Below are 26445 nucleotides of genomic sequence, written 5' to 3' on the forward strand. Positions count from 1 at the left end.
AATGAATTACTGCTTGTCAGTGGAGCTACTTTAACCACATGTGTTATTATAGCCTACTTACTACAAAGGTAGACACATTGGCTTAAGTCACCAGTGTTCCCTCAACAGCTTATTAGGACATATTTTCTTACAACATAAAAACACTAGCAATGACAAGACAACTTGGAACCAGGACAACAGGCATGAGACTGTGGTGGGCCCAGATCTGCCCGTCCATGAAGTTCTTCAGTACGTATACCAGAGGTATATAAATTTGACTTGCTAAAACAAAGCTGCTATCAAGACAAGTTGTGAGTTGCACTCACAACTAAAAACACCTCTTATTTTTTCTACTCCTCTGTCTCAGACCTGCACAAGTAGTCATAAAGAAATCCCTAGTTTGAGGAAAAATAAGTTCATTAGAAGAAAATCTGTAAACCAAACTGGAGGGGGCTTTGAGCAACCTGTTCCAGCTGACCCTGCTTTGAGCAGGGATTGAACTGGGTGATCTCCAGAGGTCTCCTCCAAACTCAACTGTTCTGTGATTCTATTCAAAGAGTTGGGAAGGTGATTCTAGTTTGCTAGTATGAATCAAAGAATACTACTTGAAACTAGTCTTTCCTGAGGGACTTAGAAATTACAAGGATACTTGACCTTACTTGCACGTGAATGTGTAAACTAAGTCACTGACATTTTGCTTTATATGTGCAAATGTCCGACGATCACACAACTGCAAATTCATACCCCTAACAGAGAGGCCAGCTATGTTGCAACATACACGAAATAAAGCAGCACAAAAGTCAGTTGTGGTTGCTCCTGCAAACCTGTGCCTGCTGAACAGGCAGTCACATACTGTTGAAACAGACATAATCTAAAATAATTTTCCCCTATTCTGTAGCATAGTGCTTACAGTAGTTACATCTCATTTCAGTACTTCCCTCTAGTACCATCAGAGTCACAGACAATGGCTGTTTCTGGAAGTTAATCATGCTACCCTGACACTTGATTGTTTAACTTGAGCCCAAAAAGATTCCTTAGTGCTGTAACACCATTAATAGCCTACACAGTACTGCTGCATAATTAAAAACAGTGGACAGAACACAGATAAGAAAAAATACTCTTTAATAATATGAAGCAACTCTACTCCTTTATGGGAAGCATTATACAAAACAACAAGCTGCAAGAGACCAGGTGCAACAAAATACAAACTAAATTTCTAGAACAATAAAAGCAAGATATTTGGCAGCAGTCAACACAAACTTCTTTTGAAAAGCAGAGATCATCAATCTATTGACAGATGCCACAGCTTACTTATTTAAATAACTATGTAATACGAGAAGGATGGAAGCTGACAGCCCAGATGGCACCCTGAAACTTCAGGGCTCTATGAGAGGTAAGCTGCCAGTTTAAGTTCCCTACAAGTGCTATGCTTTAAAGTAATCTTATTTCAGCTGGACTGCAAGTCTGAGTGGGACCTGGAATTAGAAGATGCTACTCTTCTCTGATTCATCTTTCTGTTAATAAATATACTACACTTATTTTGCATGGCAGACAGGTATATTCAGATCACACTGATTGGGAAGCAAAGATACTGCAGTAAGCCAGAAACAGCATCTTGCAGCACTACCAAAATAATGCCACAATATGGATTGTTTAGGCAGCCTCTTATATAATAGGATTTATTTCAATAATGCTATATGCTTCCTTAAAAACAATGCTGGGATGTTACAATTGTAGGTATAAAAAGGAAAACAGTATGAGTTGTTAAAAATAATTGCCAACAGTAGAATGCACTTGCATATTCAGAATGGTAAATAAAACAGGATCTCATAAGAGGAGTTTTCAGGCCTTGTAATTTCACATCAGCTGTGAGTTACAGTTAATTAACCATTAAAACTATCCTGTCCATCTCTTTTTGTAGCACGAGGATTATAGAAAGGAGAAAGCTTTATTGCCTTGCAAAAGCTTCCATTCAAAACAGACTTGCTACAGTCCACCAGAACTTCAGGAAAGCAAGCGCAGACATATCTGTGAGTTAAGTTATTACTTAATTCTTACTACAAGCTGGTTTTGATCACTAGAAAAATCTAGACCAGGACCTAGACAGAAAAGCAGCATGTTGCTGTTCAGCAGCGGAGGCACTGGCTAATCTGGAAGAAACACAGACCATAACTACCCACGTCCAGCAGTCGCTAAAAGAAGCGCCTCTCAATACCTACTAAAACAGAGCTCCCCTTCTGAGGCAAAGACAAGACAGCAGTCTTGCCTTCTTGAAACCAGAATAAAAACTGTGGAGAAAACAGCTGAAATATTTTCTCTGGTGTCTTAACCGATGTTTATCTTATTTTTACATCCAGACACTCTGAAAGGCAGTAGGTGTTTTTTGGATATTGCCACTTGAAACTTCAAGTCTGTTGGCAGCCCACAGATGAAGTTGATGTGAAACCTCTAATTCTCAGCTGCTGGCCCCTGGCTGTCTTTCCCTTCCTATTTTCATGCAAAGAAAAGTCAAATCACATCAAGTATTAAAATGGTACGAAACCCCCATATGTTGTTTTTATGTATCTGATACTGATTTACATGGCATTCAAGGTCAAAAACAACACCATCACCCAAAACGAGAAGGGAACCAGCACTTAAAATTAACAAGAGCACTGACTCTCCAGAGTCATTTCCATAGAAACTGGCCTGCTAAAAAACAAGGCAAGGCATTAAAATCAGTGAGCTTTAAAATGTTCATTCTACCTTGTTTTTGCTGATCCAAATGCTGTTACCACAGAAACAGGAGAAGCAGTCGAACCAGTCGCCAGGAGTTGGGAGTTACAAGTCTCATTTGTCGATCGGCTCGGCCGGCTGCCAGCCAGGTGCTGCAGGTGGAGATAACCACCACAGCAAATACTGACCTTGGCCTTGTGGCACTCCAACTTTGGGGGCAAACCAGAGTTGAGACCCTCCTTACTGAAGAGGGTATTCTGCTCTGTATTTTGCTGACAAATCCACCCTAAAACGCTGTGGGGCTGACCCAAACCCTCCAGGAGTCACTGGAGTCCTCCCAGTGACTCCGGTGGTCTTTAAGACACAGAGCCACACACACAAGCACGAAGCACATTATCATCATCTTTCAGTTTGGTTGCTGGTGGTTTTCAACTGCCAACTCTGCGAAAACCTTTTATAACCATTCCTTTTCTTGTCATGTCCTCATCGCGTGTCAGAAGGAAGCTTATGCTTTTCCATTTCCCCTCTCCCTTGCCCACTGCTGACAGAGACAAGTGCTATTGGAAATATTTTACAGTCTTCCAAGGAAGATGAATTGCTCCAACTTCGCTTGGCACTCTACCGGTCAGCTGCCTCTCTTGCTTTGTTCCATGAAAATGCTCTCGTATCTTTGCAAGGTGATACCTAGATTTTTCAGTGTTGGGTAAGGTTACCTCATTTATTGACCTTGACTATGGAAACAAAAAGGCCTATTTGTTGAGAATAACATTCAGATATTATATTGTAACCTACTGTGTAGGAATGGCCTGATTTGTTGGTACTGTAGCATCACCTGATGAAAGCCCTAACTGTGACGTTCAATAGTTAATGCAATCTATCAAAAAAGGTATCATTTATCTTTCAGTTAATCAGAAAGAGAATATATTAGATACTTTAAATAATTAAGGATATTAAAAATGCATTACCAAAAGTTTATCATTAAGTAAACTGGCAAAAGAAGAGTAGGATATTTTACAGCAGTCTAAAAATAAAGATGTCTCAGGTATCTCCTCTCTCTCCAAGCATGTGTTAAAGATTTATATCTCACTAGATGGAGAAGAGCAGAAGCAGCATCGCAGGGGTCAGGCTGACACTACTTAACACACTTAGATCACACATCTATGATAGCAGGGGCGACTGGCAGAACATCAAGGATGAGAATACACAGGTGAGGTAGACAAAAGAGAAAGTGAACATGAGGACAAGAGACCGAATGGAAAGAACAGGAGGGAAGGGAAATGATGAAATGAGACATACGAAAGAACACTTTAAAGACAGGCTACAACTGGATTAAAAAAAAGGGTAGTAAGTTAAAATGCAGTGGACCAATAACAGTGAAAACAACAAAGAACCAGTGACCACAGAAATCTCAATTTTATTTTTAAGGATAGCAGCTGAAAAACTGTAATGCTTTTACTCATGGCAAGCAGCAGAAGAGGCAGCTGATCAGACAACCTCCCTAAGAGGCAAAAGCTGTGAGAGAAAGAAGGCTAGCTGGACATTTTTTAATGAAAGACCCTGAGCAAACTGCATCATAAAGCAGCCAGTAGGCAGATGAGAAAGTTAAATTTAATTATCCTTTCTTATTGCAGTCGTCCTCACAACACACTGCTCTCATTATGAAAGGGTTACAAAAGTGACATTATCAAGAGTGTGCTCTCTTGGAACAATTAGTTTAACCTAATGAACACACAGCTCCCCTAATTAGCTCAGGAAAGTAAGGAGGATCCAACTCTTTGACTCTGTAGCGTATACAAAGGAGAGAAAACTGCAGCAAGCAGAAAGCCTGCCAAAGAAGGAAACTATGATGATGAAATTTCAAATCTAGCTAGAGAAGCATTTAAAAAATAGGGGCTGTTCCAATAAAGACTTTGGCTTTTAAACAGAAGGGACAGAGAAATAAAACACAACCCAATTATAAAAAGAAGAGACAGAAAAATAAAGCACAGCCCAAATGTTTTTTCTGCGAGGTAGTGCTGTGTATCTTCTGATCAGCTTAATTTTTATGAGTTAACACCTGCAGCAGCATTCAAATTCAAAACTAATCCCACTCGCTGCAGAGCTCCAGCACCCGTCAAAGCCTAACACCGAATGTGCCCAAGTATGGAATAAACCAATCCCCAGCGCAGAGAGCGTGTGATCTGGCATGATACAGAACGGGCAGTAACGAGAGAGCCTTTGGAGTGGCCCGCAGCAGGACACAGTATGATATGCAGGGACCAGGAATAAACACACCTCACTCGTCCCACCCGGACAAAGTTGCTCCAAGCGGGAACAGCACTGCTCACGAGTTAGAGCTGAATGCATGTCCTCGGGAAGGTCGTTCCATGTGCTATAGAATTACTATTTAAAAAATAATAATAAAAAAAACTTACACAAACATATTCTGATTGATTGTTATCAATTACAATGTAGGAAGGAAGGGACCTTGCTTAGCAAGTCTGGGTCTTGTTCAGTTGGACTGTCCTTCTCCCACCCTTTCATGACTCAGTGCTTGCCAATTATTGCACATACCTGTCTGACAAGAGCCAGCTGCAGTGATAGGTAGAGGATGATTTGGTGATCTTCCGGAGCCAAGTCACGTGCTCTTTAGGGACAACCACACAATACAAAAAGAAAAGTGACTGTTAGATTGTACTTTGCAGAACTCCTTCGCCATGAGTCACACACAAACACAGAACAAAACCCAGTCCTCTCCTACAGAAAACTAGTCCAGCAACAGGGGAGCACACCAAAACTAGACAAAAAGCACATCAGTGCTGGCCTGGCTAAGCCAGGCTAACAGGAACAAGTATGAGAAACACAACTGCCAGCATGTTATACAACTTACGTGCTCCTTCATTAAATGCCACTTAATGTTTTGGAACTTGGATAACTGATATGGAGAAAGTAGCTCCTAACTCATAACAAACCCATTAAAGCATTATTTTAAGTAATCCAAGTGAGGGAGATAGTTGTCCAACTTGTTCCTATATTGCCATTTTTCAAACAACAGGAGAGGGTTAGGTTAGCACTGAAAAAGTAATTGTTTCTGCTATTATTGTGACTATGAGCATGTAGAGGACTAAAGATCAGGAGCCCATGATGTGAGCTGGTGCTCAAACACACAAAACATCCTCCACCCTGCAGCTTCTAGTTTAATCGTTGACGGTAGACTCCTAATTTGGAAAGCAAAGACACTGAGGGAGGAATGAGGATTTGATGGCAGGAGCTGAGCCTGGACCAAAACCAAGGCCCTTACTTCTCAAGCTTGGACCTCTTAGATATTACCCTCTAGTCTATGGCAGGCAACAGTGTGCACTGCAGTGATCCCTTGGCTAGCGAAGGCTGCAGTGTCTCCAGAACCAGTTGTAGAGGCCCTTCACACAAGCTTGTGCAAGGCAGGGAACAGGGATGGACAACCAGGGCAGAACTGTCCCTCTCAGACTATGCTAAGCATGAAACTGCAGTCTGAGCTTGCTAACCTGTGGAGAAGCCATTAACCAAGGCAACGTGAAGATAGTGTTTTGGGGACCTAACCTAGGAGCAGCGGTGGGGCACTGGCTCATGCCACACTGGCAGCCCAGCCCAGAGACGAGGGGATGATCCCCTTTGCTGACCCACAGAGCTCGCTCCTAGCTCTGCGGCACTAGGAAGTCATTTCACATGTGTGCTGGTTTTGGCTGGGATAGAGTTAATTTTCTTCACAGTAGCTGGTATGGGGCTATGTTTTGGATTTGTGCTGAAAGCAGAGTTGGTAACACAGGGACGTTTTTGTTACTGCTGAGCAGTGCTGACACAGAGTCAAGGCCTTTGCTGCCTCTCACCCCACCCCACCCGCGAGTGGGCTGGGGGTGCACAAGCAGCTGGGAGGGGACACAGCTGGGACAGCTGACCCCAACTGACCAAATGGTATGGAATATCCCTATGACGTCATGCTCAGCATACAAAGCTGGGGGAAGAAGAAAGAAGGGGGGGACGTTCGGAGTGATGGCATTTGTCTTCCCAAGTAACCGTTATGCGTGATGGAGCCCTGCTTTCCTGGAGATGGCTGAACACCTGCCTGCCGAGGGGAAGTGGTGAATAAATTCCTTGGTTTGCTTTGGTTGCGTGCACGGCTTTTGCTTTACCTATTAAACTGTCTTTACCTCCACCCACGAGTTTTCTCACTTTTACTCTCCCATCCCACCGGGGAGGAGTGAGCGAGCGGCTGGGTGGGGCTTAGTTGCTGGCTGGGGTTAAACCACAACAACACGGGAGAGATGGGGAAGAGGAGGGTCCCTCATAGCCAACCGACATTCCTGACCTCTTTCTGGGCTGTGTTCCAGAACACCACGGAAGCCTGCACCTGCATCGCCCTGCCCAAAGCGAGCACGATTAACGTCCTTATGAGGGAGAAACGACAGGCTGACAAGGTTGGTGATTAAAAACCCTGCCAAAACTATTCATTTGCTAATAATAAACAAACAAATAAACAAACAAAAATCAAAGAATTACTTCAGGAAACAAACCACACACCATTTTAATGGCAGCCACCTCTCAAATGCCGTCTTGGCCTGTGAGCAAGAAGCTGTTGGAGTTGACTTTTACAACTAATGGATCTAGAACCAATTAATTTAATATGCACTGAATGTGTCCTGTAACTCTACAAGTCAAGGTAGCACTCCGATTCTGAAGAAATGCCAAAGACATCAAGGTGCAATTAGTACAGGCAAGTCACTAATTTTTCCCCCGCACTTTAAAAACAAACAAACAACAAAAAACCCAAAACCAAACCAAAACAAACCCCAAAACCAAACAACAACAGGACTGCACAAGATAGAACTCAGCTTTGCCCTAAGCTGTTGGAGCAAAGTGAGCCACCTCTTTAGCAAGCAGCTCCTGTGAAACCTTCAGTAGTCTCTCCAACAATAAATAACAGGGGAAAGTTCACATGGGTGTATGGGAGAAGAGATTAACAGTGCTTTTGGAAAGAAACAAAGGGTTGTTACTTTATTGTTCAGTTTCTGCAAAAGGTACTAGAAAAATACTTGATCCAATCTTCCATCTGAAAAGGCCACTTATAAAGATGGCTAAAGGCCAAACCATGGCTTGAGAGATCATACATGTACTTTAAAAACAGGTGAAAAACAAGGAAGATTAAAAAAAAGAAATAAATCAAACTCAGGCATTTAGGAAGACACTAGTAACCAGCTCACTATCACAACATCCCTGTTGGCTGAACTTTGAGTTCCTAATGTTTGGCTAGAAGCTTGTCTGCTTCCTAGCTAGAGTTAAGATACCATGAAAACAAGCCACAGTCAGTGGGAAAGGTCAAAGGATAAAAATAAATGCAATTTAAAAGCACTGTAGCACCGCAATTACATCAATATTGGGCAGTAGTGAAAGTATTACATTGGAGTCCAGGAACTAGTGCGACTTACAGTATACTCCTGATCTAAGTGACCGAATAAATGTGTTTTTAAAATTTTATATTTCAGATCTCCATAGTGTAAATATCCAGAATTACATCTGTGGTTTCAGCTTACTACACGCTCCTGCAACCACTGCAAAACCAGTGCAAGACAAACATGCTGGACGACTCCTCGCTCAGCATCAGAAGAACAGCTAAGATCCAGTAAAATGTTCAACCTGCTACATCTGTACTTTGAGATACCAGAGATCTCAAAATTTTTTCACTTTTGCCACATACCCATGACCACATCAAACCCAGAATTAGATACTTCAGCCCAAGACTTAGACCGTATAAGCTTCCATTTAGTTGCCATCCCAAGTCTGTAGGCATCTACGTTTACAATGTTAATTGCCCGAATGCCACTTAGTGTATTTTGGGTGGTGTAAGTTAGTCGTAACAGGGTCAGGAAGCTCACACCTCACCTCTCTATCACAACAGAACTGACAAAAAAGGTTTTTAACCCAAGCAGTTTTTCTTGAGGTAACTGTAGTTGCAGAGGAGTTTAATTCACAGATACTTTCAGGGCAGAACCATTGGATCAGGCTCACCCACAAAATACACTGGTGAAGAACAGGCGAGTGGTGACTGCTTTGTACCGCTAGCTCCGTGGCCCCCTTTTCATACAACAGCTCATGTAAACACTCATTAGGACAGCAATCATCCCCTCCCCGGTAAGTGCACTGATGCCAAGTCAGCCTATAGCAGCCTACACCCTGGTGGTGAAGGTACTTTCCCACCATGAGGGAAATAGGAGTTTAAGCCTGCTTCACACAGGAATGGAGCCAAAACTAGCTTTCCGCATTTGCCTGCTGGCATCATGTGAGGAAGCTGCGTCTCCCAGCACTGTAGATCTCGCTACAGCTAATTTGGGGCTAAGGTTATTTCTGTTTAGTGATAGAACAGGTACTCTTACCTTGGATATTCAACCAACTAATCACTGCATTTAGGCATCACAGGAATGGTTTTGACAGACTATTGCTGAAATCTACTATTTTTACACTTTCAGGCAAGGAAGCCTTATGCAGAAAAAAAAAAAAACATTAAAACCAACAATTATTCTGAATTCATCCAAAGAAACAGACAATGCAAGTATCCACAAGATTCCTACTCACCTCTCCAAAGTCTGAAGTGCTTTCTTGTTTAATTCATCCTGAGTGCCCTTCAGAGTAGCTGTAGGACAAGATACAATGCCATTTAAGAGTTGAATTCAATGTTTCAGATTAAATAAATAAATAGTTACACATGCACAGAGTATTTCAAACTGGGAGAAAAAAAACTGTGGTAATCTGGTGGTGTGTGTGTTCATGGCTGGAAAACATGCCATTTTGTTTTTAAATAATAGCACAAAACTAGTATTTTAACTTGAATTCTCAATTTCATCTTTATTAGAGACTCTCCCAACTCCCTTGTCCGAAATGCCGAAGCATTTTTTATTTACATATGCCACTGAAGGGGTCTGGGAGGAGAAGGGGACATACGCTACACTAACTAGATGCTAGGAGTGTAACAAGCCCTCTGCGAGGTTGGTGTATATGCTAAAAGCAGTAACTAGCAGCATATTCTGACTCAGATACAGACCGTCTCCACCACCGTGTTCACGTAGGAGGGTGTTGCAGGTTGAACAGGGAACACCAGGAGCCAAATTTACAGTTCTCTGACAAAACCCTTGACAGCACACCACCTTCCTTGAGACCACAACAGACTTTTAGGCTACTTCAGGTGTGGCATTAGCCACTAATGCCCTCCTTGGTGCCTCTAATTGCTTGACTACAGGATCCTGCCCACTACGCTCACTTCTCAATGTGTGAATTAATTCCTAGCCAAAACCATAAAAGGAGGAGAAGAATCAAGTTCTTGTTATGCTAGGGTATCACAAGATATCATCACCATCAAGAGCAAGGGGAATGGAGGAAAAGCTTAGAGAAGCACGGCTTTCTCAGATCCAAAATATCTGGAAAGCTAGAGATAATTTTCAGAAGTACATTGGCCGCCTTGTTCTGGTTCTTAGTTTTCAGGTTTTGCACAGCAGTTGTTTCTTGTCCTGCCTATCCTGCATTTGAGAGCTACTGATTAACAGCACAAAGAAGTGATGAGTAGTTAATTCATCAGCAAACATCCACCTATGAATACATTTGACTTCATACATCAAGTCAGTGTAAGCTCCAGAATAGGAAGTTAGTAATTAGTATATACTTAAGCAACAAAACAAGATAAAATCCAAGTATTCTTAAAAGTTACTAAGAGGGAAGAGTTGTGTTCTTCTACAAGATGTACGAAGGCAATCAGTTTCTTTGGACTCTGCAACTCACTAGTGAGTGAAACTTTGAAAATAATTTATTTTGCTGAAGTAGTTATAGTGATCAGACTTTTTTTATTCCTGCATCTTCCAACAGTTCTTCAAAACACCAGGTTCATTTGGGAGGAACAGCAATCTTCAGGATTTCCCAAATCATAAAGATCAAAATTTGCTTATGCCACAAAACCTACTCTAACTAGTAAAAACGGAACAAAAAATTTGCAGTTTAGAATAAATTTGAAGACATGGACTTTCAGGCAAAACACAGCATTTATTAGAAGTAGCTGGAAATACTTCATTCTCCATAGTCTTAAACTGAGTATTCAGGTCCACTGCCAAATACTGGAAAAAGTTAACAGAGGAGGAAAATTTAGAAAAAAATTAAAAGAATCAAGATTGATGTAAACATAAAAATGCTTGAGAAGACATTGGAAAGGATTTGATCATAGCTATAAACATTCATCCAGAAAAATATGTCAGATTCTGTTTCTCATGGAAACTACAAGACTCCTTATGTAAGTTACAGAGCAATTCTGGAGATGCCACACAATGAGGAAGACAAAGAAATTTTACTGTTTGCCCCCCAAAATAAACATCAAATGGAAAAGCTAAGAGAACTTTTAGGTTCCACCTAGTAAGCCATTTGACTGATGTTCAGCTTGTAGTCAGAAAGAGCACAAAGTACGTTATGGAAATGAAGTGATTACTCTACAGCTAGTCAGCTCTGCCTCTGCACTACTGGGAAACAGCATGTGAGTCCCACCTCCCACAATATGAATGGCATCTTCAGCTACAACTAAGTTGGAAATCTGGTTGTCCGTGTCTAGATTTGTGTCTGACTTGGATAAACACGTTAAAATTTGTGTTTGACAATACTGAGGACTGATGCTGCAAGTTAACCATGCCATTTACAGGGCCTTTACAGCTAAAGGAGATAAATTAGAGAAAAAGCAATAAAAAGTGATTTTGGGAGGGATGCATAAAAAGAAGCTTGGCCAGCAGGTCAAAGGAGGTGATTTTCCCCCTCTGCTCTGCTCTCGTGACACCCCACCTGGAGTACTGGGTTCAGTTCCGGGGCCCTCAGTACAAGACAGACATGGACCTGTTAGAGCAGGTCCAGAGGAGGGCCATGAAAATGGTTAGAGGGATGGAGCACCTCTCCTATGGAAAAAGACTGAGAGAGTTGGGGTTGTTCAGCCTGGAGAAGAGAAGGCTCCGGGGAGACCTTATTGCGGCCTTTCAATACTTAAAGGGGGCTTATAAGAAAGATGGAGAGAGGATTTTTACCAGGACTTGTAGTGATAGGACAAGGGATAATGGTTTTAAACTAAAAGAGGGAAGATTTATATTAGATATAAGGAAGAAGTTCTTTACTATGAGGGTGGCAAGACACTGGAACAGGTTGCCCAGAGATGTTGTGGATGCCCTACCCCTGGAATTGTTCAAAGAAGTCGTCGTCACTGCAACCCACTTGTATCACGGAAAAGCTCTCACTTCAGACAAAGAAAAGCTTGCACCAAGGAGACAGAATTAGGTGGGTCTGACTAAACTTCTAAAAGTTGTGCTCCATTCTCCGAGGTTGATAGCACTAATGAATTCTTCAGCCTCTACCCAACTTTATCCACTGCAAGCAAGGCTGCTGCAGTTCTACCAACTAAAACGCAGTATCACTTATTACTTAGATTAAAATAACCTGCAAAGCAGTCTGACCACAGTAAGGCAGAGAGCACAGGGGAGTTTAAGTTTCTGAAACCTCAGCAGTTATTCCTGTAAGACACAGTACTTTTGCAAATGCCACCTTAGGAGCCCAAGATTTATTTTCTAAAGTACTCCAGGTTTTTAAAGGAGCTGAAGCCTTACCAAAAGTCAACTGGACCTTCAGCAACAGTTTGGTACCTAAATACGAAGCTCTAAAGTCACATTTGAAAATGTGAGGAGGGCAAGTTCAGTGTTAGTAAGCAGGTGCAGCACAGTAGGTGTGAATGCATGGAGCGAAACACTTAATGCTGAGGATCAGCATCAACACTACAAACACAGGGACAGGGGTCTAGTTCTAGTCTTATCCCACAGACTGAACACCCATTAGTAGCTGCAGCATAATCAGGTCTATTTATGTAGCACATTAGTTTTATGGGAAGGAATTTGTTTGTGTTGTGCAAAACTGTTCCATTATGTGAATCACCACATAAGAAGTGGGGATGACGGAGAGATGGACTTCAAAAATACATTTCTGATCCAAACTAAACCACCAATGCATATATACTCTTTTGCACATATCAATGGGTTTCAAAAAACATTCCTTTGTGTTAAGATACCTAATACGGCAAGGTGTACAGTTTTAGCACCCAGAATTATAATAAAAGGTTGCATGTGTTGACTGTTATCTCCAGAAACAAAAATGATGGGTTTGTTCACTAATAAGCAATGTCTAAATTTTTTTTTTTAAAAAAAAAACTTTAACCAGTGCTGTCAGTGTACTGATTATTTATAAAATCCACAAGGACTAATAGAAAAAGTTTCCAATTCAGTCCCTGATCCGTGGCTTTATACCAAAATTCTAAATGAAAACAGAGATACAGCACGGTCTCTCATCTCTGAAAGAGTGAGGGTCTGTTAAATCTACAAAGATTTCACAAGATGTGAGGTGGTGATGTTAGATAAGAAGAGCACTTGCATTTCACAATGCATTCTCAACCTGGTCTTTCCTCTTTAGCCTTTGTTAAATTTGTCTCACCTTCCCCTGTCTTCAATGGATTCTTTACCAGACCTAAGGGAGGCAAAGTTGACAATATAGCTTATTCAAAACTGGAACTACAAGAGGAAGAGAAAGGTTTGCTGTTGACATTGACCCATTGGGCACAGATCTGCAGAAAATTTAGCATAGCAATAGTGTACGAACAAGAGATTTGTGCTTCTAAGAGTGAGGCAAAAGTGGCAATGACTTCCTCTGAGGACACGTCTTTCAGCTACTTCCATGAGACTTATTTCAAGAAACATGTAATTAGACATTAAGAACAAGGAAGCTACACATACTGCTACCCAGCATAAGTTTCAGGAAGTCTTATTTCATCCGGGAGTAAATCTCATAGTTGTAAAATGACTTTTTAATAAATGCTCCCACAAGCTCTTTGAATTGTCATTCAGTAGGATTCTCTCTTCTGACTCTGCTTTTTAGCAAGTGCTTTTTGCAGGTCACAAAGAAACGGCTTTAATACAACTCCACAGTTGTATTTGTCACACAGGAGGAGAAATATTTACTAAAAGGATATATTAAATAAGAAAGCCTAACCTTGGATGAAAGGCAGCTTGATATAATGCTGTAAGCTTTATAAGGCAATTGGTCAAATGTCTCTGAAACACTTAGCTACCATTAAAAATGCTGAGTCACTGAAAGTCAGCTCAAGTGGAAAGTTATGGAAATCATATATATACACAGATGTTTGACTGTGTTTATGCATATGTCACTATGAACTGGTATAAACACAATGATAAACAAGATTGACAGTATGAGGCAGGATTATGTAGGGGAGTTGCTATCTTTCTTTCAGCATATTCTACTCTTGCTTCCTCACTGTGATAAGCTATTTTTAACGATGCTAATGAAAAATGTCTCGTTAGTGCAAATTTGACATTTTCTAGTAAAATGCTGTTCCATATTCATGATTATCATAAGTATGCTTTTGAAGGACTTAATCCATTTTATTAAAATATAACCTGAAAGATGGAAATATACTCTTCAGATTTCCCTCAAATAACTGAGTGACTGGCCCTATTGACTTAAAGGCTAGAGATACGAGGAGAAGGCGGATATTCTACTGTTTCACAACATAAATCAGATGCTAATATGGAAAAAATCAAAGGCAGTTGTTGTGAAGACTGTTTCTTTTACATTAAAAAGGACACTTATTACAACATTCACTGTCTCCCATGGCATTCTCCTAGAGAAGCTGGCGGCTCACAGCTTAGACAGGTGCACTCTTCGCTGGGTAAAAAACTGGCTGGACAGCCGAGCCCAGAGAGTTGTGGTCAACGGAGTTAAATCCAGTTGGCGGCCGGTCACGAGCGGTGTTCCCCAGGGCTCAGTTTTGGGGCCGGTCCTGCTCAATATCTTTATCAATGATCTGGATGAGGGGATCGAGTGCCCCCTCAGTAAGTTTGCAGACGACACCAAGCTGGGCGGGAGTGTTGATCTGCTCGAGGGTAGGAAGGCTCTGCAGAGGGACCTGGACAGGCTGGATCGATGGGCCGAGGCCAACTGTATGAGATTCAACAAGGCCAAGTGCCGGGTCCTGCACTTGGGTCACAACAACCCCATGCAACGCTACAGGCTTGGGGAAGAGTGGCTGGAAAGCTGCCCAGAGGAAAAGGACCTGGGGGTGCTGATTGACAGCCGGCTGAACATGAGCCGGCAGTGTGCCCAGGTGGCCAAGAAGGCCAACGGCATCCTGGCCTGTATCAGAAATAGTGTGGCCAGCAGGAGCAGGGAGGTGATCGTGCCCCTGTACTCGGCACTGGTGAGGCCGCACCTCGAATCCTGTGTTCAGTTTTGGGCCCCTCACTACAAGGAGGACATGGAGGTGCTGGAGCGTGTCCAGAGGAGGGCAACAAAGCTGGTGAAGGGCCTGGAGCACAAGTCTTATGAGGAGCGGCTGAGGGAACTGGGGTTGTTTAGTCTGGAGAAGAGGAGGCTGAGGGGAGACCTCATGGCGCTCTACAACTACCTGAAAGGAGGTTGTAGCGAGGTGGGTGTTGGTCTCTTCTGCCAAGTAACCAGCGATAGGACGAGAGGAAATGGCCTCAAGTTGCGCCAAGGGAGGTTTAGATTGGACATTAGGAGAAATTTCTTTACTGAAAGAGTGGTCAGGCCTTGGAACAGGCTGCCCAGGGACGTGGTTGAGTCACCATCCCTGGAAATATTTAGAAGACGTGTAGATGAGGCGCTTAGGGACATGCTGTAGTGGGCATGGTGGTGTTGGGTTGCCAGTTGGACTCGATGATCTTAGAGGTCTTTTCCAACCTTAATGATTCTATGATTCTATCTGAACTAATCTCTTGAAAACTCAGAGAACTCTCTTCCAGAGGAAAAGTTTCCAACTCGCATTTTGCTGCACCAAAGTATTTTTAGAGCCAGAGTACAGCATATGCCTATACAACTCCATTCTTTAGAAACCACCTTCTTTCCATACTGAGGATAACAAATAGATTGTAGTGGGCTAAGACAGAAAATCTGTCTCTGACAGTAGTCTCTGGGATCTTGTATAGCCTTAGGGACAGTTTAAACAAAATCTAGGCAAAATGCCCTAAAAAGCTAGGCCGTTAAGCAGAACTCAATGTTTAATGAACTTAAAAAAAAAAAAAAAAAAAAAGAGAAAATTCAGGCTAGGAAGGACATAGGTTTCTTGATAGGAACTTTCTAGGGGGAACTATTCTGAGTCAGAGAAATGGAGAACTGAAGAGAGCTACAGAGCCTGTTAGCCTCCATGTTGGAAAACAGTTCTCAGAACAGCTGATCAGATATGGCTGGCTGAGAAAACATACTGACTTGCACTACTGAAGAGCACAAGCCACTTCCTCATACATATGCCTTGCAGAATTCTGGTGTAACTTGCAAGGCCAGCATACTCCATGATACCATACAATCATTCTGGCTTTGTTTCAGGCTCATTTGCTGGAAGAAGTTGGTTTGTTTCCATGGGACCCATCTGACAGAAAAGCCATTGCTTGCATGTGGGCAGGACTGCCAAATTGATCAGGAAACACATTAGCTCAGCCATTATTCAAAGAAACTATGTTAGAAGGCCTTCTACTTATGTTAGAAGTCATAGAAGAAACAAAGACTGTTCCCACCTGTGAGCTTGATGAAGGTCAGAGCTAGAACTCTCCCAAACACTGGGACTTCAAGCCCTTCTGGCTACCAAGCACCAAATCTGCAGGAGCCCATTGTCCAGTCATTCAAAAGCCAAGCAAGCAGCATTAAAATAAAATACTTCTTACATTCAGTGGTCTGTATCTAGTCAACATCCACACATACCAGTGAGATAGATATTTTTATCTTGTTTACTTCTAAGCAGAGAAAGAAACAGAGAACATCACAGAGAGGTTGAATCTCTGCAGGGAATCAGTATCACGCCATGAACTGAAGTCAGGCATTTCTGACTCCAGTTCTTGGATTGTATTTCTTCATGTGATTTACGAGTGGGTGACAAAAATATGAAAATAGATGGAAAGTTTGACTTTTTGTTGTGTAAATAAGTGAAAGAAATGTATTACAAATATTCAAGTAAAGCACACCAAGCATTGTTGGCTACAGTCAAATTATCACCTCCTAAGTAATGATTTGTATTTCTTCCTTTACCTAAAAATTTCATTTTTATTACCACAGAAGAGCAAGTGAACAGTCCCCGTTTGTCTCACAATCTGATGGTTTTTCATGTCCAGTCAGCACTAAAAGCAGAGTTTCTAATAAATTTCCACTGCTTGCACTGAAGACTTTGAACAGATGCTCTCCATACAATACACCTGACAAACAGGATAACTCACCATCAGTAGCTTGAAGACTGTATGTCAGGCCCAGTGCCAGGTAACCCTTTGCTAGGGACTCTCCAGCATCCTCACCCAGGTCTATAACCATTTTAGCAAAGTATTCTCCTTCTTCCAGCTGCAAAAGAGGTAGATTGAGACTTACAGGCATTTCCTCTATATTTGCTTCAATAAGATTACCCCATTAAACTTACCTGTAAGTGATCTGAGCACCATTCATACAAGGGCTTTCAGTGATCACAGTAAACAGTTATAGAAACGAGGACGTAGAAGGTCAGATTAGCAGACCCTGGTGCACATGTACAGTTTTGAGAAAAATTTTGGTTTTGTTTTAAGCATCCACCCCAAACTATTTCCAGATGTTTAAGGTTAATGAAGGACACTATCTTATTTTTATATTTCCCTTCAGGCACCCTTCAATCATGCAATCTTAAATACAAATGTTGGACCAACTGACTACTAATATACTATCCTAACAGTACACTGAAAGGTCTGACAAGTTTCTTCTCTCAAAAGGAAGACCATCTAGTTTTGCTGTATGATGTTTTTAAACCTTAGCAAGTTTTACTTCCTTTTAAAAGCTTACAAGAGTAAATCAAGAAAGCACTTCACTGCAAGCTAAGTTCAGCTGCTGCTTGCAGTTCTGCTGCCACAAGAAGGAGGCAGCAAATTCAGGACACAAAACTTGATCTGAAATACCACACTCCCTTAGCAGCTCATGCTGCACTAGCCATATTTTGCATTTTTTGCAAAGACACAATTTCCTTGAAAATGCATTTTGTATTACAGATTGTAATGGGAAGAGAAAGCAGTCATGACCTCTCAGGATTAGCCTCCAAAATGGTGAAATACGTAAGTTGGCCTCTTCTACTGCAGTACAGACTGCTCTCCCCAACCTTCCGTTCCAGCTGACCACATAGATCTAAGTCTAATGAAAATATAAAGCTTTAGTATCTTTAAAATCTGAGTTAATAATAATTTTAAACAAAAAATAATTTGAATATTTTATTACAGAATAGTGTTCCTCATCTCTAACCTTAAACTCTCATTAACATCACTCACCCATTATAAGTAGAAAAGACTAAGACCTGTAGACTGTACATATCTGGAAAGGTGTAGGTTGGAGAGGTACGGGCAAAAGCTGCACGTAATGCTTGAAAGACACAGAGCCTACAGGAAGACCTCATTTCTATACAAGATAGCCTGCAGATCCTGTCAACCATAATCAGAGTCATGCCTAATCAAGAAGCAGACACCATTACACTATCCAAAAAAACCTCCTTTTGGAAACTTCTATTACATGACAAATTACTTTCTGGGATGGGGTTGTTTAATTTTGAAGAAATACATTTTTGTTTGAAATCCAACTGTTTTAGACGCAAGTATTGCAGACGCAACTGAAACGCACTCTCTTAATACTCAGCTTTGTCAGACATCAGCACCTCATAGTTCTTTAACATCTAAAAGGAGTCACCCGTAATGAACTGGAATCAAAACGTACCAGTGACCAGAAACTTCCCTTCTGCAGTGATCTGTTAATATGCTACCTATGAACAGAATCTACTTGACTTGATATACTATCCTGTCAATGGGCCTCCTAGTTACATCACTTGAAGACGTTCAGGTGACAACATTAACTAACAGCTTCATAAATAAAGGAGCTGGTATTTATTAGATGTTATCAAACATAAGAAAAAATTTACTGTTCATGTAAGCATGAAGGCTGAAAAGTGCAAGCAAAGAAGCAAATCTCCACTGCTTGGGTCTTCTCCTCACTTGTACAGCTCCCTGAGGCCATACAAGTCAAACCAGATGTAGACCAATGGTTCCCAAATTTCTGAAACCTCAGGATCAATCAGCCCAATGACCAACATATATTTTATCATCAAACTCTTCCCTGAAAGCACTATGAAAGCATTACAATCTTGTTGATTGCTTAGTCAACTATGAATCTGGAAATTACTGACTGAAACAGGAATACCCCGTTGGGGCAAACTTGGGGCTACCAACTAAATTGCAAGGACTGTCTAACAGCATAATCCAAAGTGTACTGAAAACACTGGAAATAGTCCTACTGACTTCAATGATGTTCAGATGAGACCCTCTAAAACTCTGATCACATCAGGAAGACTGAGATTTGTTCCAGGAGATTTCTTAATCCTGTCAGTAGCCCTACTGACTTCCCTGCCACATACTGAAGCGTGTTCTGGACCAGAGCCCAGGACAATGGAAGAAGAAAATGTCCCCATGACTTGCCACACAGGAAAAAAAAAAAAAACACAACAGAAAACCCCCAAAAAACACAACAACAAAAAACCCTTCTCATGAAACAATAACTGAATTCTTCAGCTCTCAGGAACTTTTATGTAAGACAAGAAATCTCTGCAGCCAGAAAATTAATTATGCACCTCTTTCGCCACCATAAACAGCTATATTCCCACTCTCTTTCTTCATTGTTTCTCCTCTTCTCCCCACACACGCTTTCATCCAAGAAGTCTCCATCAGATGAAGAAAAGAGCTATACAAGGAATTCTAATGACTAGCAAACAATGGTAGGGGTGGGTAGTGTATGAAAAAAAGAGATTAAATGAAAAGTTTGGAGTTGAAAAGGAGACATTTAAAATTGGGGAGATTTTGCTCCATTGTTTCTCTGAATGGTCACCTGATGGTGTTTCCAGTCTCTGACTGATGGCCTACACTGCATAAATCAGCAGCACACCATTCAGCTTTCTTGCCTGCTAGTTATCCAGGGCCACCTGTGAGTGTCAGATTAATCTACTGTATGAATAATTAAATGCACAACTTTTGAGAATGGCTGAAAGAGCACTTCTAGCACAAACACTCTTGTAAACATTTATTTATACGAAACACTAATGGCAGTTTGACCAGCCACAAAGATTCTCATGAATGCAAACTTGGGTCAGCTGAAGGCTGCTTTGAAAATAATTGGCCTTGCAAACTCCAGCACAGCTGGTTCTGTTTATGAGAGCATTTACTTTTCCTTCTTACAGCACTCAGCCACTTCCCCTGCCAGCCCTGCTGTGGCTGCCATCTGCCCTCTCTTCTCCCATTCTCCTACTCTTCAATCATTCTGGGCAAGCGTGAAAAGCCAAACCTTTCACTCACATCACCCACTGTGAGGTTTCAACTCTCCCGTGCATCAGTCTTGCTGATTGCCTAGTCAACTATGAATCTGGAAGCTACTAACTGAAATAGGAGTACCCCGCCTTGGGGCATACTTGGGGCTACCAACTAAATTGCATGGACTACCGGATTGCAGTCTGGATGAAAACTCCCTTTCCATACACCTGAGTGAGGGACCTGAGTACTGAGCCTGAGCTGTGATCTGCCAGTAAAGCTGTGTCCGTGGGGGTCCTTAAGCATATGAGATGTCTCCACTCTGTGCTGTACCGATGGGAAAAAGAGGGGGGAAGGCCTCCAAATGAGGCATCAACCCCTCTAGAATCCCACCAGATACAACTGTTCTCAACTGCATCTCCTGCATGCTGCCACATGACCTGAAGCAGCAGGAGCTGCTCCCCCTTTCTCCTCTCCCCATGTGGTGCCAGGTATGCGAAGTCTCACTTTGTGGGACTCCCAGAAATTGTGAGCTCGAGGTACACAGAAGTGAGCTAAGTGGTGGAAAGCTTATCAGGAGAATCAACATGTCCATTCCTACTCCTACTGCACAGCCAGGGGCCAGCCTCAATATGAGGGGAACCTAAATGGTTCATCCACTTCAGAGGAGGACTCCAATCTTAAGGTGACACAACACTGCATTGGAAGGGCAAGGAACATGGATCAAAACTTCTTGTTGCAACTTACAGGCCCTTGCTAGTAAGCTCTAAGCCACAGGATGCCACATGTCCTCCCCCACAGCAGGCATGGCACAGCATCACTTTGTGATTAGGAAATCCACAGCGTACTGCTGTTACCTGGTTGCTAGCAGCGCCAACGACAGCTCCCAACACCATGAAAAAGATATTTCTTTAGGCATCAAGAGTGCCAGTAACAGCTTGAATTCAGTTTCCTTAGAATCACTACTTGTTATTCTCTCAGAAGCAAGCAAACAACAAAGTCTCAAAGCCACACAGATATACCTCCAATTTGGCCCTTACTGTTCTTCCATCCTTTTGCATACTTTGCACTGAATAGCTGGTGGAGGGGTTGCAGGGAGAGGTTCCCTGCCTCTGAGACCTGCATGGAAGAAAGCTCAGAAAGCAGGTGTGGGGGAAAAACAACCTAAAAGGAACTTGTATTTTGAACTCAAGCTATAACAACTGTCAGGAGGCACCTGGAAGCACTAGCTAAGCAACCTCTCCACCACACCAGAAACAAGCACACACCTGGCACCTGGAGAGAGACAGGCTGCCAAACTGAGAGCTGACACCGATAATATTGTAATACTGTGGGGTTGGGGGGTTTTTTTCCCCCCTTCCACCCCCTCCATGGAAAAGGAACAGTTGTTAGCTGCATAACCCTGAGGGATGTCTTCCCTGAAACGGAGAGTGGCTGTTCCAGCCACCCTTGTTACTTGACCGCAGGTTTTGGTGTGTGCTCAAGCCAAGCCTGGGGGCATACTGACAAGGGAGTGGGGAACAGCAGGTGCTGTCCCCTGGCCTTTCGCCACCCAGCTGGTTTCCAACTGCCACCCAGCTTGTTTTTAGAAAAGCTCAAGCCCTACCCACTGAATCAACACCCTCCAGGACTGCAAGTGGGAGCTGCAATTCTCACCAGCATGGATTTAGAACAATTGAGGACAAGCAAATTGATGATGTACAGCAGCATGGAAATGGCACCTTACCGCGCCGAAAAAGAGTAGTGCACAAGGGAGGAGGCAGGAAACACATCAAGTGACACTGGACTTAGGACAGCAGACAAGGTTAGTGAAGCAGGGGAGTCTGGACACCAGTGAGACTGAGTGATACCCAAGCACATAAGAGACCCAAATCCTACGGAAAGGGTATCTATGCAAAATTACACATGATATTAACTAGTTGGATTGACCTCCTCTTATCATTTTCATTATACTGGGTTGTAGGTATAGAGACTAATTCAAAAAGGAGAAAAAAATAAATATTGGGAAAAGAAAATGAGAAGAGGAAAAATGCATAGGAAGAAAGTAGCCAGTGAGGCATAGTATAAGGGAAAGGTTTTGTCCCACAGCTGTTTACAGCATACAAAGTGAATCATGTTACGTATGTCAGGAAAAAAAAATCCTGTGCTTTCTATTGTTGGTCTAGTCAGCATGTTCGCCACGTGTCACCAGTGCTAAGCCCATCAACTTACCCTGCATGTAAGCTCAGCCCCCAGCACTTAGGAATATTTGGGCCTTTCCTCCACTGTAGCAAGAGTGGTTTGTTCACAAAGGAGATATATAGAAGGCAAAATTCCTTTTTGATGTCTAAAACCCTTGGGATTGCCCCAGTAACAGTAGCTGTGATGTAAGCAAGAAAGTCTTTTAAAAGATGGAAGAAAACTCTAGTAGCTCCTTACCATTCACTGCTTCTCGCCCTAGAGATGTCGGTCCTCTAGAGTGTCCGCTCAGCAGGCAGAATAACTCCGATAATGGGACTAGATTTGATCTTTCAGTATTATTCATACTGCAGTAAGACCTAAGCATTTCCATGCGACTCCAGGGCTTCTAGGCGACTGGGTACAAGCGCATGCACAACATTTATTATCTATAGTGACAGGGTCAACAACGGACAGAAGGAGAGAGAAGCACACTCGGATTAAGTGGTCTGTGAAAGTAATGAATGATAAGCTGTTACCTCAGAAGTATGCAGCTCTAAATCCACATCCTGCCAATCTCCCCCCCACACACACCATGATGTATTGACCTCATGCTGTCTTACTCACTTTTTATGACTCCATGCACGGTCTGGCCTCGCCCGACCCCACTCTCCCTTTCCCTGACTGATGGCATGATCCCTGTCTTCCCAGCAAAGTGCTGGAGCAGAGTACTTCACTCTGCACACTAGGATCAGTGAGTCAAAAGGAATGAGGGAAATGTCTGAGAGGCACAGGACCATCTTGCACTGCAGCTTTTGCCATGGGGTGAAGTCTTTCCAAAAGCTCCTACTAGCTGATAATACTGGCATCATTTGGTGCTGCGCAAGTTTAGCACACCACCACTATTTCTGTTATATCAACTGAGGGGGAATGAAAATAGTAAGAACATGCCTCATATCTTTCTACTCTCTGTCAGACTAGAGTCCTACAAGATTCAAGCCTATCCTAGGACTATAGTCCATTTGTCTCTATGTGTATTTACAAAGTTTGCAACATGCCTCCACTGAAATCAATGGAGTAAAAGGCACAAGAAAGCATCATAGTAACTCTAAATGCCTCTAAATAAGGCTCCTAAAATGGAGAATTACAGTATTTAACCCTTACCTGTAGGCAAAAGTTCTGGTTTTAGCATTTTCATAACACCTGCCATAACAGGGTCCTGGAAAACCTAGATTAGTAGCGAAATTAACAGCACTGTGCTATTAAAATATTAAAAACAACAACTCATGCTGCAACTCAAAGTCACTGCCAAAATAGGCAAGTGAGCATTCAGCTGAGGCTGTGCCAGGGAAGGCTGAGTGAAAGAGCAAACTGCAGCACGCCTTTTAGTAAGTGGCACTCTGAATTTATAGTGGACCAAGGTAGGACAACCTCAGTATGGAAATATTCCACTGTAAGCTACATCAACTTTCCTATGAAAATTTAAAAAAATACTCTGAACTTCAATAGTCAAAGACTTCATAGTGCATTCTGGAAAGCTAAAGGACAGCTGACTAAACACAAATGGGCTTTGTGTTCACTTACTAGAATCTTTCACACGTGAGTTCAGCAAACTGTTGTGCCAAAACCGTGGCAAACTGGAAGGCTAGGCAGCATGATGCCTTAAAAGTAATTCTGAGCCCACTACAAAGACATTTAAAACACCTGTGTAATGGGCTGGCTACAGTATAAAAGTTCCAACTTTGCTGAAAACTTTTGTATCTCATGAGTTTTATTAAGTACAGGTCCAACCGCATCCTGACCAGACAAGTGTGGTCTATATAGGTGCACTAGTTTTGGAGCTTTTCTGGTCCTCCAAGACAAATGGCATAAGCTTTAGAATTAATGAAGTATTGGTTTACTGTTCACTCTGCATTTTTTTTTTTTAATTTGTGAAAACCTGTAATTCTGAAGAAGGTAACCAAAACATTGCTTATATCACTCAGTTGTTTCCTGCAGGCCCAATTCTGAAAGCTAGTGGTTGATGGGGCAGATCATCTGCTGATGTAAGCCAGAATGGTGCCAGTAATATGCCAGTGGAGTAGTGCCAATTTACATCAGCTAATAATCTGGTCACACTGTCACAACACAAGCTGGGAGCATTTAGTTCTTTTCCACATCAGGCTCTGTTATATATTGATTTGCATGGCACAGTATGAACGTACGCATGTTTTTACTTTAATTTGTTCTGCGTTGAGAGATTATTTCATAGATGTGATCTGAGCATCCTCAATGTTGTAAATCACTATGGTACATTTCAATGAATTTTTTGTTTTCCCTGGTTCTTAGAGTGTGCTGAGACACCATGTACAACGCCAGCAAAATGAGTTAATCAGGAAAGAAACTGTTCTGTGCTCCTTATGACATTCTGTAATTATCCAGCTGCATAAATGTTTTGGGGTTTTTTTTATTGCTAGTAACTGAAATAAGACTAAAGTACTGCTTGTCCATGACCATAAACAAACTGAGTACAATACTGCACCAAAAGCATACAGTAGACAGATGCAGGACATATAAATTAGCTGTTTCATTTGGATAAATGGTGATCTGATTTCACCCTTCTCCTGCCTAGCCAGTGATCAAGTACATAGATATATTTCCTAATTGAGAAATTACTCATATTTTATATGTTCTGAAAAGCAAGATATATTTGAGTTTTGTAACTGTTGATATTTGTCCATTAGACTGTTCCCGTGCCATGTCTATCCTCCTTTCTATTTACACTGGCATTGATCAGCTTGTTCACTTACAGTTTAAATGATTCAATTCTGATTTGATTGCCATGTAATTTAAATGCAAATAATTACTGTACGGATGACATTTAGAAAAACAGCTCTGCTAAGCAGGAAGGTCTTTATTAGGCACAGGAGTTTGCCAGTAAGCATCCCTTTAACTGTGAGATGTGGGAACCTATCGTTTCAATTCTTTTAAAAGATGCTCCGATTTCCCTCTGACTCCCCTTAATTAAAACTCTTCTATACCATCATCAAGTTTGGTATCAGGGTAGAGCATAGGCCACTGAGTGAAAGGAAGAGGGGAGAGGAATATTTTAAATATGGTTTTAATTCATAAGGTTGCGCTCTAGATAACTGCAGTAAAATTACCCTCTTGTGAAACCGTGTTTGTATTTCATACTGCACCCCAGTTCTGAGCCAGGTCTGATTGAAAAACACTGAAAAGTGCTTCACACAATGAAAAAGCAGTAAGTAGAGGGGAAAAAACCTCTTACTTTGCAATAACCAAAACCAGCTCATTTTTCCCTTCTTTCTCCTATTTTTTAGGGTTAGATTGTTGCTTTATCAGCTCTGCCATGTATGAAAAGTCTGGAGATACGGGATTGCCTGGGGACAGAGTTGTGACAGAAAAGAAGGTGAGACTGTAATTCAAAGTGTCTCTATAACAAGATGCTCTTTATGTGCTGGCAGATCCAGAGATGTTGGGGAAAGCACCAATGAGAAGGACAAATCCTGACTCTGCCCATTTCCTGGCAGAGCAGCATCTTCAATTTGGGCTCATAATTTCACAAACTCCTCATCCATCAGTCAGCAGACTTTAATGGCTCCATTTGAAATTTAGTCCTCAATAGGGAGAGCTGCATAAACACTAGGGTAGCACATGAAAGAAAAGGGATTCTATGCCATTTCTTTTCTCAACGTTCAGAAATCTTGTCCTTTCACCTCAACACACATCAGTGACCCAGCGTTTGGTAAAGTGCCTCTGTTAAAACTTCATTGCTCCTATTAAACATGTTTAGCAAGTATCAAGGGAACACAGCCTTCTTGAAGTAATTATTTGTGTTCAGAAGTGGTCAAAGTCAGTCTAAGCATGTCTGAATGGGCCATTCTGCTATTTTCCTTGCTGCCTTCTCTCAGGATCCTGAACTTCACCACCTTGTAGTCACTGCAGTCAAGGCTGCCCCCAAACTTCACATTCCCAACCAGTTCTTCCTTGTTTGTAAGTACTAGGTCCAACAGAGAGTCTTCCCTCATTAGCTTCATGGCTCCAGTGCCTTCCCCTTGTTGGATTCATGTTCACAGAGCAGGAAGGCACAAGAGTAAAAGATTTATTTGCAATATGGAGATCCTACATTTATCTCCTATACTAAAATTCAGGCTCCTAGACAAATATTAGCTTGATCTCAGAGAAAGATTTTCCTCAAATTTAACAC

General features: G+C 41.9%; 1 protein-coding gene across 4 annotated transcripts in view; it reads right to left on the reverse strand.

Annotated features, from left to right (window-relative positions):
* TTC7A (tetratricopeptide repeat domain 7A) overlaps nucleotides 1-26445 on the reverse strand; it is a 181827-nt gene that overhangs the window by 97170 nt on the left and 58212 nt on the right. For 3 of the 4 annotated variants that reach the window (XM_075146847.1, XM_075146846.1, XM_075146848.1), the window contains 3 exons: nucleotides 17004-17121; nucleotides 9280-9337; nucleotides 5248-5320 (listed from right to left, as the gene is read on the reverse strand). In XM_075146847.1, coding sequence (XP_075002948.1) covers nucleotides 5248-5320; nucleotides 9280-9337; nucleotides 17004-17121 — 249 coding nt within the window. Of the gene's footprint in view, nucleotides 1-5247; nucleotides 5321-9279; nucleotides 9338-13197; nucleotides 13231-17003; nucleotides 17122-26445 lie in introns of all 4 variants that reach the window. The other variant, XM_075146845.1, reaches the window with a different exon arrangement.

The sequence above is a fragment of the Calonectris borealis genome, chromosome 3 (assembly GCF_964195595.1).
Source record: "Calonectris borealis chromosome 3, bCalBor7.hap1.2, whole genome shotgun sequence".
NCBI lineage: Eukaryota > Metazoa > Chordata > Aves > Procellariiformes > Procellariidae > Calonectris > Calonectris borealis.